We start from the raw sequence: 14,488 nt of genomic DNA, 5'->3' as shown, positions 1-14,488 counted from the left end.
ATGTGGAGCGCACAGGATCACGGGACACCTACTGTCAATGATGTCCCCAAGCCCCTGGGCATACAGCAGGTCTCGCAGGCGAGCCACCTCGTCCTTCAGCTCGCGGATCAGCTTGTTGTTGGGGTCCTCGTTTATGACGGCGTTGCAGCGGATCTGTTTGGCTCGGTCGGCGTATCTGCAAAGAGAAGGGAGGCGGTCGGCGAACGGGACAGAGCCCGCGGCTTCCGGGAAGACTTCGGGTAACTGAGGTCACGTAATCAAGATGCTCTGGAGGCTCGAGCCATCTTGAAGCGGCAGGCATGGGATCTTAAAGCCAAACGATCTCAGAACCTCCCTGGCCCAATCCCCTCATTTTTCAGTGGAAGACAGACTACAGGGAGGTTATAACTGTCCTGGAAAAAGCCATGAGGGAGGACACGAGCAAGAGGCTCGGAGGAGTTTCAGAAACTTGGGGGAAGCAATCGCCCCCATACACACAGCAGAGATCCAAGGATCCTACCCAGGAACAGATCTCAAGGGATTCAACTTCAAGAAGTTGTCCAGAGCCTTCATTAGACAACCCGAGAGCTCAGTGAATATCAACAATAAATCAAGTGCAGGACTCCGGCGCCAGAGGAAACTGCATCTCGGAAGGAGACTCGGAATTAAAGCCCATAGTTGGTGACTGGTGCAAAAGGGGGAGGGAGAATAAGGCCTGAGAAGGCAGAGAGCCTCTGTGGCAGCCCAGGGGAGAAGAGATCCAGAAGATGCTGGACCCCAGGAGCCTAGAACAACTGTCTGATCCGAGGGCTGCCACCTCCACCCAAGCCCCTTCCTTCCTCTCCAGGCACCCCAGGGACCCCATCTGTCCTCTCCCAACGAGGTCTACTGCTGCAGCCCAGCTAACCCACCGTGCCTTCGAGTGTGGAACTGAGGGGAAATGGCTGGGGAAACTGAGGCTGAGCATGGTCAATGGCCTGTCCAGAGTGGAGCTTGGGCTTTCCTGCGTCCAAGGGCAGTCTTCCATGCAGGGAGGTGCCCGAAGCCTCCGGCTGCCCCTCCAGCCCTCTGACACCCCCTCTCTCCAAGCTCTGAGCTCGCACCCTGAGGGGAAGGGGCTTTAAAGAGAGACATTCACTGGCTCTTAATGAGTGACGAGGGGGAAGCCGGAGATTGGTAACAGGGAAGAGCTCAGCTGAGATGACCATTTTCCTGCTCTTGAGGAGGGGCTAGAAAATAGAGATTAGCTCTGCCAGGTCTTACCTCAGGGTGCTGAGGGTCTCGTCGTAGTTAATGTCAGCAGGGCTCAGAGCTGCCACCATCGCAGTCCTAGAATTGCCCCCTGGAGGAAAAAACAGAGGCCCTCACCAGCGTGCCTCAGGAACAGCCCCACGAGAAGGGAAAACATCACTCAACTCTTTCCTCCCAGGGAACTGGGAGCTTCTTTTTTGACACCATCAGTCTTGATTCCCTCCTTTTTATAATAGATGAATTCTTGAAGGACTCTCTGAGCTCAAATCTTCCTTCCTTCCTTTAGTCCTTAGCACAAGGGCTGGCACAGAGTAGGTGCTTAATAAATGCTTGTTGACTTGGTGACTTGTTAGCTATCTAAAAGTTCTGCAAAATCAGCCCTTAGTTTTGTTCATCTGTAAAATGGGGATGATCTAGCTTGCCTTAAGGTTTTCCAGGCCCCACGTGGACATGAATGATCTCCTGTGACCCTCTCTACAACCTTAAGGGGTGGGTTTGTGTCATTATCCACATTTTACAGATGAGGAAACTGAGGCTCAGAAGGCTTACTGCCCTGTACAGAGGTGAGATTTATGCCTTCCTGACTCCCAGAACCGTCCTCTATCTGGTTGCCTCTCCAACTCTCTGTAAATGGCAGTTACACCTGGGGCTTTGACCACAGACTTTGATACACCCCAGGATGTCCGTTTCTTCAGCTTGGAGCAATCAGGCTCTTTCCTTTGACCATTTGTTAAAAACCCTCAAACTGGCAGCCATGATTATGCCTTCAAGTCATTAGGATGAAGGCTTTCATCTTTATTTTCCCCCCAAATCTCATTACAGCACCAGGGGCTTTCTTTCCCTCTGCCCTATACCCTGTGCCTGGTCTCTCCCTCCCTCCTACAGAGCAAGAGCCCCAGGTCTTTGTGGAGAGACCCTGTATCCCGAAATCCCCGGAACACTCCTTCTCCTCCCCCAAATGAAAATAATTATCAAAAATACTTGAAAACCCCCTATTTCATTGACGGTCCATCTTTTCCCCTGAAAGACAGTGCTTGATTTTTCTGGGTAGTTGATTCTTGGTTGTGGTCCAAGCCCCTTTGTCCTCCACATTATCATTTTCCAGGCCCTTCAGTCCTTTAAAGGAAAGCTGCTAAGTCCTGCCTAATCCAGGAAGCTTATCTTGAGACTCATTTCACCATGTTTGCCTCTGGTCCCAGAACGGTTATTTTGGGAGCCATGATGTGTGGTTACCCATGGAGCCTTGGTGCATTGAGAATGAGCCAATTCTCAGAGCTCCAGATCTGCACAGCCCTGTCCTATCATTTAGCACTGGATCATCAAGCTGGCCTGACCCCATTCCCCTATTCCCATTCTAAAGATGAGGAAACGGATTCCCAGGGTCTGTCAATCCCTACATATGTGGAGTAGAACCATGGGACCATGGAGGAAAGTGGACCCAACCTCGGGGGCTTCTAGTCGGATGCTGTCATTCTACAGGCTTGGAGACCAAATGCTGGCGAGCCAAGGGAGGTGTTCAACATCCCATGAGCGACAGCAGAGGGAACGTTGAAGCTCAGGCTCTCCGACTCCAAAGCCAGACTCTCTCCCTTCCTTATCACACCCTCTGCTCAAGCTCACGGCATCCCCAGGGCTAATCCGGGACCTTGGGAAGACTTGGGAACTGGCCTTCTCTGACCCCTGCAGTGCCCGCGGCTTTGCATTCTGCCCGTCTCCTGGTGAGAACAATTTCCCCAACCAGTGGCCCGGCGTCCTTCCTGAGGAAGGTGGATGGAGAAGGCAGCAAAGCGAAGCCTTCTCCTCCTCCGGAAGCCGGCCCAGCTGGTGGCCCTCGAGGCTGCTCGCCAGGGAACTGCAGGAGAAGGACAGCGACTGCTGCATGTGAAGCGGCAGAGCTGAAAGCAGATTCCTTACCCAGATTTTCCCGGAGGAGCCAGGTCAGCACCGAATCTCTGTAAGGGATGAAATCAGTCTTTTTCTTCTTTTTGTTCTGCAGGAGGAAAAGGAAGAATTCAAGGAGGTCAAGCCTGTAGCCCCTTGGCAGGTCAGACATGACAGTTAGATTGGCAGGACAGCCAAGTGGCCTGTGCCCAACCCCGGGCACTACGAGAAACAATGGAAGCCAAGCCAGCCCTTTGCACCCATCTCCTCGGCACAGACGGCACATTATCACTTTGACTGGCAGCCTTTGCTGTGGCCGAGATTGGGGGGATGCAGTCCCTCAAGGCCATTCTGTACCAGAGGATCTCTGGGGAGCAGGGGCGCCCTTGTCAATTTGGAAGGTGAGTCATGTGATCTCTTTGCTTTGCCTCCTAATCCTCAAACTCAAGTGGTCCTTGGATTTCACAGTACAAGGCCTTCGGGTTGTTCACGTAGAGGAATAATTGAGGAACCAGATAGCTCAAAGTCCATTGTTTGACAAAGCTGGTCAGTAGACAGCCGATATAATTAGCTTGGGGTCTCACCCGATGGAGCCCAAGAGGTCAACTAGTGCAACCCATTGCCAATTGTGCAATAAAATATCCTTTTAAATATCAAAGAAAGGAGATTTTTAAAAATTTGTTCATCCTTTCATTTTATCTAGAATTATTAATTTAAATGAGTACCCCAATTCTTTTATGTTTTTTTAAAAAAGTCTTCATCTTTTCATTTTATTCAGAATCATTAATGTAACTGAGTACCCCAATTCTTTTGTTTTTACTTCATCTTCTCATTTTATCCAGAATCACTAATGTAAATGAGTACCCCAATTCTTTTTATGTTTTTAAAAAAATATCTTCATCTTTTCATTTTATCCAGAAACACTAATATAAATGAGTACCCCAATTCTTTTATGTTTTTTTTAAATGTCTTCATCTTTTCATTTTATCCAGAATCTTTAATTTAAATGAGTACCCCAATTCTTTTATGTTTTTGAAAAAATGTCTTCATCTTTTCATTTTATCCAGAATCATTCATTTAAATGAGTACCCCAATTCTTTTATGTTTTTAAAATGTCTTCATCTTTTCATTTTATCCAGAATCATTAATGTAAATGAGTACCCCAATTCTTTTATGTTTTAAAAAATATCTTCATCTTTTCATTTTATCCAGAATCATTAATGTAAATGAGTACCCCAATTCTTTTATGTTTTTGAAAAAATGTCTTCATCCTTTCATTTTATCCAGAATCATTCATTTAAATGAGTGCCCCAATTCTTTTTGTTTTATCTCAATCATTCCATGGACTGAAGAAGAGATGATTTCAGGCATTACAGGAAAGTAAACAAAGTCACAGAACTATGAATGTTCTGAGATATAGGGGGAGATAAAGTTCAAATGTAAGGTTGGGGGAATTCCAATCCAGTAGTTTTAGAAGATCCCTAGTTCCTCCCTAACCCCAAGACTTATCTTTAATTCTCTAAGAATTCTCTAAGACACCCATTTAAGAGGAAGATAAATACCAGAAGGAAACAAAGAGTCACAAACCTTGTTTGGTCCAGAATCCTGAGGGGAAAAAGAAAGAGAAACTAGCTTAGAAATGCTCAGAAAAGCAAACTGTGATGCGCTGATAGGACTTAGAGGCCCAGATGATAGAATGGGAAATGAATTTCTGATATCACTAGAGTAAACCCTCCCTCTGGCTCAGCTGCGTCTCCCTCATGCTGCTCCCAGTGAGCGAGCTAAAGAGAAATGGGGCTGTTTCAACAGCTGTCTGTCTCACATAAAGAGCAGCAGATGGAAGGGGATTGGCAAGGCTCCTGGTGACTCAGATTTCTGATTTCCCTATGACCCCAAACTGTCCTCAGAAAAGCATATAATCCCTGGGTCCTTGGAGGGAAGACCACTGAACCCAAGGATAAAAGCTTTCAGGGAAGGACACTCTCAATCTCAGAGGGTCTGAAAGGGGTCTCTAGAATAATCAACTCCCCTTTTCCTAGGACTCAATGCCCTCATCTTATGTCTAAAATGGTTTATTGTACCGCTGAGTTAGAGAAGAAATTGGCGCTGTCCCTGGCCGGGTCCTACCAAATCTTCAGGAAACAACAAAGTAGAAATACAGGAAGCTTCAGAACCGTGTTTGTCCTATCTTAGGCTCATGGCAGAGCTGGCACGGTGGAGTCTACAGCCGAGATCCTTCCTAACCAGCCAATGAATAAAAAACAACCCTTAAGCCAAACTCACCATTTCAGCTAGAGCAGAGATGACTTTTCCCAGTGTGGTCAAGGACTTGTTGATGTTTGCTCCTTCCTGTCGGAGAAAGAAAGCCCCGGTGTTGGAAAACAAGAGAGATTTTCTTTAGCAGATTTTTTTTAGTGTCACTGCTCTGCTCAGAAAACCTCAGTGGCTCCCTATTCTCTATAGAACAAAATCCAAACTTCTCTGTTTGATTTATAAGCCCTTCACGATCTGGTTCCAGCCTTTCTTTTTATGACTGCCTTCTCACGACTCTACTTAATGCTCTCTGCATTTTAGCCTTTCCTTTCCCTTGCTGTTCTCCAAATAGGACATTCCTTCTCCCATCTGCGGACCCCTATGCCTGGAATGTGCATTTGCATGCACTTGTGCACACACACACACACACACACACACACTCACACACACTCACATTCATACTTGCACACACTCACTCACACACTCACAGCTGATTGGAGCCATACTCAGTCTATTAAACACAGGGAAACCTAAACGCTCAGGAGAAAGTGACGGACTTTGTTGCTCAGGTTTCACTTAGTGAGACATTGGATTCAATGGAAGTCCCTTCCTCTTCCTCGGCCTCTGTGGTAATGGCCGGGTTTGATTAGGTTCCTGACCCCTAATTCCAGATTTCCTCTTGCCTTCAGACTACCCCGAGGCAATGAGCCGACCCTCACAGTGGCCGACCTTCCCCAGGGGAAGCGGGGCAATCCCGGGCAAACACTGTTCCCTTCCTCCTCCGAGAGGAAGCCTGCCGTCTCACGACAGGGGAAGGCCCTTGGCCTCCATGAAATTAAACCCAAGAAATCTGTTAAGCTTTGAGCTTGTTCTGTGCTCTAGAAATAAATAGTGCAGAAACAAAAAGGAACCGGTGGCACCTCAGGGAGTTTATGTTCTATGGAGGAAATGCAGTGTGGACACAGTTGAGTGAATGCAAAATAAATAATCAAGAAAGGGAGAGAAGAAAAAAGGAGAAAGAGAGGAGGGGGACTGGGAGGGAGGAAGGGATGAGAGGAGAGAAAAAAGGAGAGAGAGAAGGAAGGAAGGAGAGAAGGAGGAAGAGAAGGAGGAGAGAGAGGGAAGAAGAGAGGAAGGGAGAGGATTGAGAAAACAAGAGGGGAGAAAGGGATAGAGAGGAGAAAAAGAAGGAGAGAGAAAGGAAGAGAGAGGGAGAGAGACAGAGACAAGGATAGACAAAGGCAGAGAAAGGGGGGACTCAAACAAAGGAGGTTGTAGCCCCTGAGCTGGACTTTGAGGGAAGATTTAAGAGGCAGGGGTGGGGAGACCTTCAGCCTTGCCTCGGTTCAGGCTCCCAAAGTCGCCCCACATTCTGTCCCAGAGGTGGATTCAGAGGAGTCACACCAGACTTACCTTGAGGCGCGTGCCCTTGGCTCCTGTGGAGTCAGCTCGCTCACTGCCCGCCAGGTCAACGAGGCTGATCTTGCTCACCTAAAAGACCAACCAGTCCAGATGTTGAAGACACCCCTGGGCCTCCCGGGGGCCTCAAGAGGGTGAAGTAGAGCAGACCTCCAGCCCCAGCCAGAATCCCTGGGACCTACACCTGGAGTCCTCGAGATCCCTGAGGGCTGGAGGGGACCAGGGCCGCAGGGATCACTCGGGGCTCCTTGAAGCTCACACCTGGGGCTACAAGCAAATACTGCACCATGGAGGAGCAAAGGGGGAGATTCCTTTGAGGAGGCTTCCCTCCTACAGGAGGCCCTGAATGACGTGTGTAAGAATGACTCTTGGTGTGCGCACAGCATCTGGCCATTTGCAAAGTACATTATCATCCTCCCTTCTGTCACCTCCCATGTTATAGATGAGTGCGAGAGTGATGGGGTGACTTGCTGATAGTTACACAGCTAAGTGTGAGTGGAGAGATTTGAATCCAGGGCTCTCTGAGCTCCAGGTCCTGCTTCCTGTAACTAGGGGAACATTTGTCTTCCTTCACCATTCTTCACTGATTCTTAGACTATGGACTTTCCCCTCTTTGTCACTTCCCTGGGCAAATGGAAGATTCGAATCCTGACTCTGTCTCCAAAGAAAGGCCTTAGGAAAGTCCGTTCTTTCAGACTGATGAAAATGTACCAGTGATCGGGCCCATCCCCTCACCCCTCCTTTCCTTCATCCGGGCCCTCTGTGCTCCCCTTCTGTGGGACCCGTCGCTCGAATGCCGCCATGATTCGAGCCGGAGCCTTGCTTAGCGGAGAGCCTTGTTAATGAGCACAGGGGCCGTGCTCGTGGCCTTCCTTCCAGCTCACTCCAAGACTGAGGGGTAAGGATGGCACCTCTTCCTATGTGCCCAGTGCCAGGCCCCAGCAGCATTTTGGAGCCATCGGGTTTCCAAGATCGGAGCCCTCCTTCCACTCAGAGAGGAGTATACACACACATGTATATGGAGATTTCTAAATACATCACAATGACTCACTAACATTTCTAAAGTTTGTAAAACATTATAGAGGCGCCGACTCCTCTGAGCTTCCCATTCACTCTTTTAAGTCATCACTCTGGGTTCTACCCATTTTACAGATGAGGAAAGTGGTGGTAGGATCTGCACTCAATCCCACAGAGAACTAGTGTCTGAGTATCTGAGGTCTTCCCAGCCCTTGATCCATCCCCTCGAACCGCTACACAGAACTGCCTTTCCTAAGCCTTTTTCTCCATGAACCTCCCAGGTCTTCACTCCCTGATCACCAGTGAATTAAGGACTCGGGACACTCACTTTTTCTGTGGTGATGTCGGTCTCGGCGTCATGGCGCTTCTGGGTGAAGATGATGTTAAAGACAGCGTGGGAGCGGCTGCTGGTCTCATTCATGTTGGTGGCAGCCACCGTCCTGTGTGGAAGAAAATGGGAAAGGATGTGAAACTCGAAGCCTTCTGAGCGGGGCCCGCCTGGTGGGGAGATGTCCGTGGTGCTGGACGGCTCCCAGGATCCCGAATGGAGAGAGCTGGAAGAGGATGTGGAGGTCGTCGAGTCCTAGCTCCTCTTTTTACAGAGGGAGAAACTGAGGCACAGAAAGGGGAAAGGAGTGAGTGCCAGTGAAGTGCCTGCCATATACTAGGTATCATGCTGAGCTCTTTGCAAACAACAGCTTTATGAGGTAGGTTTTTCCAGATCTGTCCCCATTTTATAGTTGAGGAAACTGATACCAGGAGGGAATTTGCTCAGGGTCACACAAGAGCCCAGAGCCCCTCAGCCAGGTAGGACTCGAACCCACAGCTTCCTGGTAGAAGGCTGGCTCTCTACCCACCAGGCCAGTGGATTTGGAGGATTCACATCTCCATTAGTTGTTACTTGACCTTGTAGGGAGACTTACCTTCATCCTCTATCAAATGGAATAGTCAAGGGCTCTGTCTAGGTGTTTTGGGGTTTGTTACCTCTAAAATTAGATATGATTTGGGTTCTCTGTGTTCTCTGGCCCCCTGGGAAGACAGATGGATGCTTCGGGCCATCTTAGATGCAGGAAGAAAGTACCAGGAGCCAGATCTCCATGGTAACTGCAGGCTCATCAGAGAAGTGGGGATGTGGCTGAATAGCATGGGCTTAGCGGGGAAGATGTGATTCATTTCCAAAGCATCAAAGGTAAATAATCCGAGAGCATCCTTCCTACCCCTTCCTTACAGTCGTCCCCAGGCCGAGGCAGAGCTAATCAGCAGGCCTGGGCTTTTTACCTCTAAGACAAGCTACCAAGCACTCAGAGGGCAGGGAGTGCTCCATAACCCTGCCCTCTGACATTGATGGAGCACTCCCTGCGCTCTGACATTGATGGAGCACTCCCTGCGCTCTGACATTGATGGAGCACTCCCTGTCCTCTGACATTGATGGCGCACTCCTGTGGTGGCCAGGACCTGTCCCCCTGACATGCTCAGAGAGAACAGTCTGTATTCGGAAGGGACCACATTGAGAGGAACCTGAGGAAAATATCTTATCCACCCAAGCTGGGAATGCCCACTGGCCATCACTGGCTGAATTCAAAATTGGGCCCAAGGAGGGGAGGAGCAAAGCCCGGGAAAAATCGTCCCTACACCCGCGCAGCTGGCCGTGGTGGCGGAGGAGGATGCCAGACTGGGGGGCAGAGAGCTGAATCCAGCCTCTTGGGTTTCTTTGAAAAGGAAAAGGGGGCTGGCTCGGAGCCCAGAACCTGCGGCAGTCCTAGAGAAAGGGGCATTGAGGTGAATTCCTAGTGAGGGTCACTGGCCAGCTGGCGGGGGCTGAGGCTCTATTCAACAAAGCTAGGGGGTTGGGGAGGGGAGGATCCCTTTACTGAAACCAGCAGCAGCCTTTTCATATCCCAGTCTCAGTGGTCTCACTGGGGTAGCTCTTTCCCACAGATCAGTAGGACCCTGGGTTTGGAGATGAGAAATGGGCAGCTAGGACTGGGGTGGCCATTGCAGAGAAAGAGAAGCGTTGATCCAAATAATCAGAAGATTTGAATTCTGGTCTTGGTGATAGAACTTTCTGGCTATGTGACCTTGGGTAAGATACTTTACCTCTGAGCCTCAGTTTACTCAGCTATAAATTGGGTCAATTCATACCTATTTTGTTGTTGGGAGGAATGACTGGGACAAAGTACAGGAAAGCATAAGGATGATGATGATGGAGGTAGCCGGGAGGAACAGTGGATAAATATCTGGCTCTGGAGTCAGAAAGACCTGAATTCAAATTTGTCTCAGACACTAACTGACCATGTGAGTCTGAGAAAGTCACTTATTCTATTTGCCTCAGTTTTCTCAACTGTAAAATGAGAACAATAAAAGTACCTTCCTCTCAGGGCTTCATTTGGGAAAGTCTGGTAAACCTTCAAATGCTGTAAAATACTGGTTATTATCAATATGATTTCAAGAATGATCTAACATTCTCAAAGTTTTGTACAGTCATGATTCCATCTGAGTCTTATAATTTTGCAAATTGCCGGTGGTAGCTCCCATTTGTCTCCCATTTTAAGATTTGCAAAGCACTTTCCACACAGACTTGAGAAGGGTGGATGTTGATGTGGCCATTCTCGTGTTATGTGTGAGGAGATGAGGAGAGGGCAGCTCTGGGGCAGGTCACAGGACTCTAGACAATGAGCATTCCTGCCCTTCCAGGCTGCCTCAGGCTGCCTTTCACAGCTAGGAAGTGAGGGATTCTAGCCAGGTCCTTTGATCTAAGCCAAGCCTACTTTCTACCTGAGTATCACTTTCTAGCTGAAGAAGCTGTGATCCAACATATTTAGGCATAAAGAGTGATGCTACAAATAAATCAGGAGAGTAAGGGATAATTTACCCACCAGACCTTTGGAGAAGGGAAGAATTTATGGCCAGAGAAGAACTAAAGATCATTATGAAATACAAAGTGGACAACGTTGACTACATTAAATTAAAAAAGGTTTTGCACAGACAAAACCAATACAGCCAAAATTAGAAGGAAAGCACAAGATTGGGAAAAAACTTAAGTGTTTCAGATAAAGACCTCATTTCTAAAATATACAAAGAATTGTGTCAAATTTACAAGACCACAAGGCACTCCCCAATTGATAAATTGTCAAAGGATATGAACAATTTCAGATGAAAAAATTAAAGCCATCAATAGTCATATGGAAAAATGCTCTAAATATGACTATTGATTAGAGAAATGCAAATTAAAATAACACTGAGGGACCACCTCACGTCTCCCAGATTGGCTAAAATGACAGGAAAAGAAAATGATCAATGTTGCAGGGGAAAATGGAACACTAATGCATTGTTGGTGAAGTTGTGAAATGATTCAACCATTCTGGAGAGCAATTTGGAAGTATGCCCAAAGAGTTATAACACTGTGAGTACCCTTGAAGTGCCCCTACTGGGTGTAGAGGCCAAAGAAACCATAAAGGAGGAAAAAAGACCCACATGTGCGAAAATGTTTGTAGCCACTCTTTTTGTGGTGGCAAAGAATTGGAAGGATGATGGAATAAGGCACAGCCAGGAACAGAGCCTGGGGGTCCCCTGACCTCCAGGGCTTTTCTCTCCCCGCTCCACCAGGGCCGATGCCTTAGAGATGGAGGGTCAGGGAGTCAGAAGGAAAGAGAAGGAAACGACGGAGTCACAGGAGGAGGGGAATCCACTCACGTACCTGGCTTTGTTTCCCGAGTCCATTAGGTCTTGGATGTCATTGTAGGAGGTGACGGCCAGCTTGGAGAGGTCTTCCACGTAAGGGCCCATGAGGGGATGCTCCCTCACGCGCAGGTTGCCCTTGTTTTTGGGGTTCAGGAGATCCCGGACACGCTCACAGTAAATCTCCATGTAGCTGACCTAGGAGAGAGGGAAGTTGGTGAGAGGGGAGACGCGGAGGCCCTGGGCGTCCTCCCAGAACAGCTTTGGCCCTGAGGGCCTGCTCCAGAGCAGCATCCCACCCCGGGATCACTGGGGACTGGGAGACTTGGGGCTGTCATGAGAAAGTGTGTTCGGGATCCCAGCCCACTTGCTGAGGTTGTGAGGTTGAGAAGTCCTGAACCCACTTGCGTGTGGATTGGGTGCTTTGGGTAGAGGAGAACAGGAGGTGATCTGGTCTCGTCATCCACTACTGCCATCCATGTGTCCCATTTTCACCCCAACCTGGCAAACATTCCCTGGGCTTCTCCTCCTCCCATGTCCCACCCTCACTCTTCCTCCAGGAAGCCTTCCATCATCCGCCCACTCGCCCCCACAACTGTGGATGTGCTCCCAGCCTGTCTCTGGGCACTCCCCATGTTCTGCTCCTGTCTAGGGGCTGACCTCTCCGGCTAGCCTGGAAACTGCCCAAGGGCCCCGGCTCTTTCATCTTCCTAACCAGAGCCTTGCCTGTCGGGGACGCTCAATCAACGTGTGAGTGAATGCATGAAGCTACATGTAGGCATTTAATGAACCGGCCTTTTCTTTCATCACGTTCAGAGGTCGGACAAGAGCTATAACAAGGGGGGGGGGCAATTGAAATTTTGTCCTAGATGCCTAAGTATTTTTCCTCCTTGTATCTTTCCCCAGAGATCCAGGTTCTCTGCCAAATTTTGTGGTAACTGTCCAAGGTCTCTATCCTTCTTTCTATATGCTGTACCCCACCCACTCCTATTGCCCCGTGCACTCTATCTACCTATGCTGTGTCCATGTGCCCTCTGCTCCCTCCATTTCCTCAGTGAAATGAAACTGTTACTAGCCCATCCCTCTCCTAGGGCTCACTTTCCCCCAAGGGGACGGGACTCCCCCAGTCACCTGGCTGCCCGTTTCCTCTCCAAGCTCCCTCATCCCCACTCTGAAGAACTGGCCACAATGATTTGACCTGACTGGAAAAAGAACTGTCCCATGTCTCCCTCACTCTTCATTATTGCTCTTCTTTTTACCTCCTTGAGAGGTCCCCTAGGATCCTCTAGAGAATCCCCCTCTGTCATCTCTTCTTTGTCCCATCCCAGCATCATCCTGGTCGGGGGAACTGTCCCCAGCCTCCTTCTTGAGTCGTCAGGACGTGCTGTAGAATCAGGGGGGACTTTCCTCCCCATTGTTCCCTGATCCTTTGTTCCAGAGGAATGACTAGCTTGCAGGTTCTCTGTACCAACCCTTCCCCCCACGAGCATTCGTCCCACAATTCCTTGCTAGAGCTCTAGGCAATCCCATGTTATTAAGATCTCCCCCCAGACCACCCTCAGGGAGAAGGGTACATTTACCTCCACTGAGTAGGACATGTTGTCATTTGTTGTGTCATTGATTCGAGAGAAGAGATCCTCACAGAGCTGTCGGGACAGAGGGAGGGAAGAGAGAGAGAGAGAGAGAGAGAGAGAGAGAGAGAGAGAGAGAGAGAGAGAGAGAGAGAGAAGAGATCAGCTTCATTCTTCCTGTTTCTTAGTATTAATCTTGGGGGGTTGAAGGGCCCTGACATAGGACAAAGAACACTCGAAGCTTTCCTATCTTTGACCGCTGCCAGTGTGGATGGAATCCTCTCTGCAGCACCTGGTGCTGAACCTCTCTGGCTTGATCCTTGGCTAGGAGACCCACAGCCTATCTCTGGGCCCTCACACAGCCTTTCTGGCTTAGGAGAAGCTGCCAGATCCAGCACTTCACTGGCCAAGCCTCGGAGATCCAAGAGTCCTTCCCTGCCAGGACGGGGCAGATCTCCTTGTGTTCAAATGCCCAGTTGATATTCTGAGAGAGGGAGTTCCTTGCCATTTGGTTCTCTAGGCCTTTATTTGTTCATGAGGTTTTTTAAATTAAAGAGTTATTCTCTTATAGGACACTTGGAGCTAATCAGATCTCCATCTGCCTCTTGGTGAGAAGCTCTGATTTGGAAACATTTTTGGTTAAGCTTCTGACAAGCTTACCCAATTTGGCGCATCTGTCCCCAGGGCCTCAGTGCCGAGTGACTCTACAGGCATTCTGGGCACTCAGGTTGTATAGAATTCACACCAAATATCCACAGTCTCTGAAACGCAGGTCAAAGATCACCTTCCTCGTGAGGTTTTCCTGGTTCCCCCAGTGCTAATGTTGCCTCCCAAATTATATTTATTTGGTATATGTTTTATGATTTTTATATACTTATGTGTGTATATACAGGTATATAATGTCATCTGCCCTTGGACAATATAAACTCCTTACAACTAAAGAGTTTCTTCCCTCTCTCCTTCCTCCCTCCCTTCCTTCCTCCTTCCCTCCTTTCCTTCCTTCCTCCCTTCCTTCCCCCTTCTCTCCCTCCCTCCCTCCCTTTCTTCCTTCCTTCCTTCCTTCCTTCCTTCCTTTCTTCCTTTCTTCTTTCCTTCCTTCCTTCCTTCCTTCCTTCCTTCCTTCCTTCCTTCCTTCCTTCCTTCCTTCCTTCCTTCCTTCCTTTCTTTTTTCCTTCCTTCTTTCCTTCCCTCTTTCCTTTCTTCCTTCCTTCTTTCCTTCCTTCTTTCCTTCTCTTCCTATTGGGATTCCTGATGTTCTCTAGTTCTTTGGAATCCCCTCCCTTTGCCTATAGTTCCTCTTCCTTACACCCCCAAATGCATAGAGCACCTGTTTCTTTACAGGCAATAAAATCCTGGGGAGTTGTAGTTTAACTATCATCTAGAGAGATTCAATTGTGATGGTAAACTACCCAGGAGATAGAATACACAAAAATCCCAAA

General features: G+C 48.6%; 1 protein-coding gene across 20 annotated transcripts in view; it reads right to left on the bottom strand.

Moving 5' to 3' along the window:
- The window catches only part of KIF1A (kinesin family member 1A), a 173,200-nt gene that overhangs the window by 105,724 nt on the left and 52,988 nt on the right, over positions 1-14,488 (bottom strand). For all 20 annotated transcript variants that reach the window (XM_051991717.1, XM_051991718.1, XM_051991721.1 and 17 more), the window contains exons 5-13: positions 13,059-13,124; positions 11,498-11,676; positions 8,129-8,240; positions 6,778-6,855; positions 5,395-5,460; positions 4,699-4,716; positions 3,145-3,220; positions 1,243-1,321; positions 33-175 (exon numbers count right to left, since the gene is read on the bottom strand). In XM_051991717.1, coding sequence (XP_051847677.1) covers positions 33-175; positions 1,243-1,321; positions 3,145-3,220; positions 4,699-4,716; positions 5,395-5,460; positions 6,778-6,855; positions 8,129-8,240; positions 11,498-11,676; positions 13,059-13,124 — 817 coding nt within the window. The remainder of the gene's footprint in view (positions 1-32; positions 176-1,242; positions 1,322-3,144; positions 3,221-4,698; positions 4,717-5,394; positions 5,461-6,777; positions 6,856-8,128; positions 8,241-11,497; positions 11,677-13,058; positions 13,125-14,488) is intronic.

The sequence above is a fragment of the Antechinus flavipes genome, chromosome 3 (assembly GCF_016432865.1).
Source record: "Antechinus flavipes isolate AdamAnt ecotype Samford, QLD, Australia chromosome 3, AdamAnt_v2, whole genome shotgun sequence".
NCBI classification, from domain to species: Eukaryota; Metazoa; Chordata; class Mammalia; order Dasyuromorphia; family Dasyuridae; genus Antechinus; species Antechinus flavipes.
The sequence above is the reverse complement of the archived record's forward strand: the minus strand, read 5'-3'. Positions and strand labels throughout refer to the sequence as shown.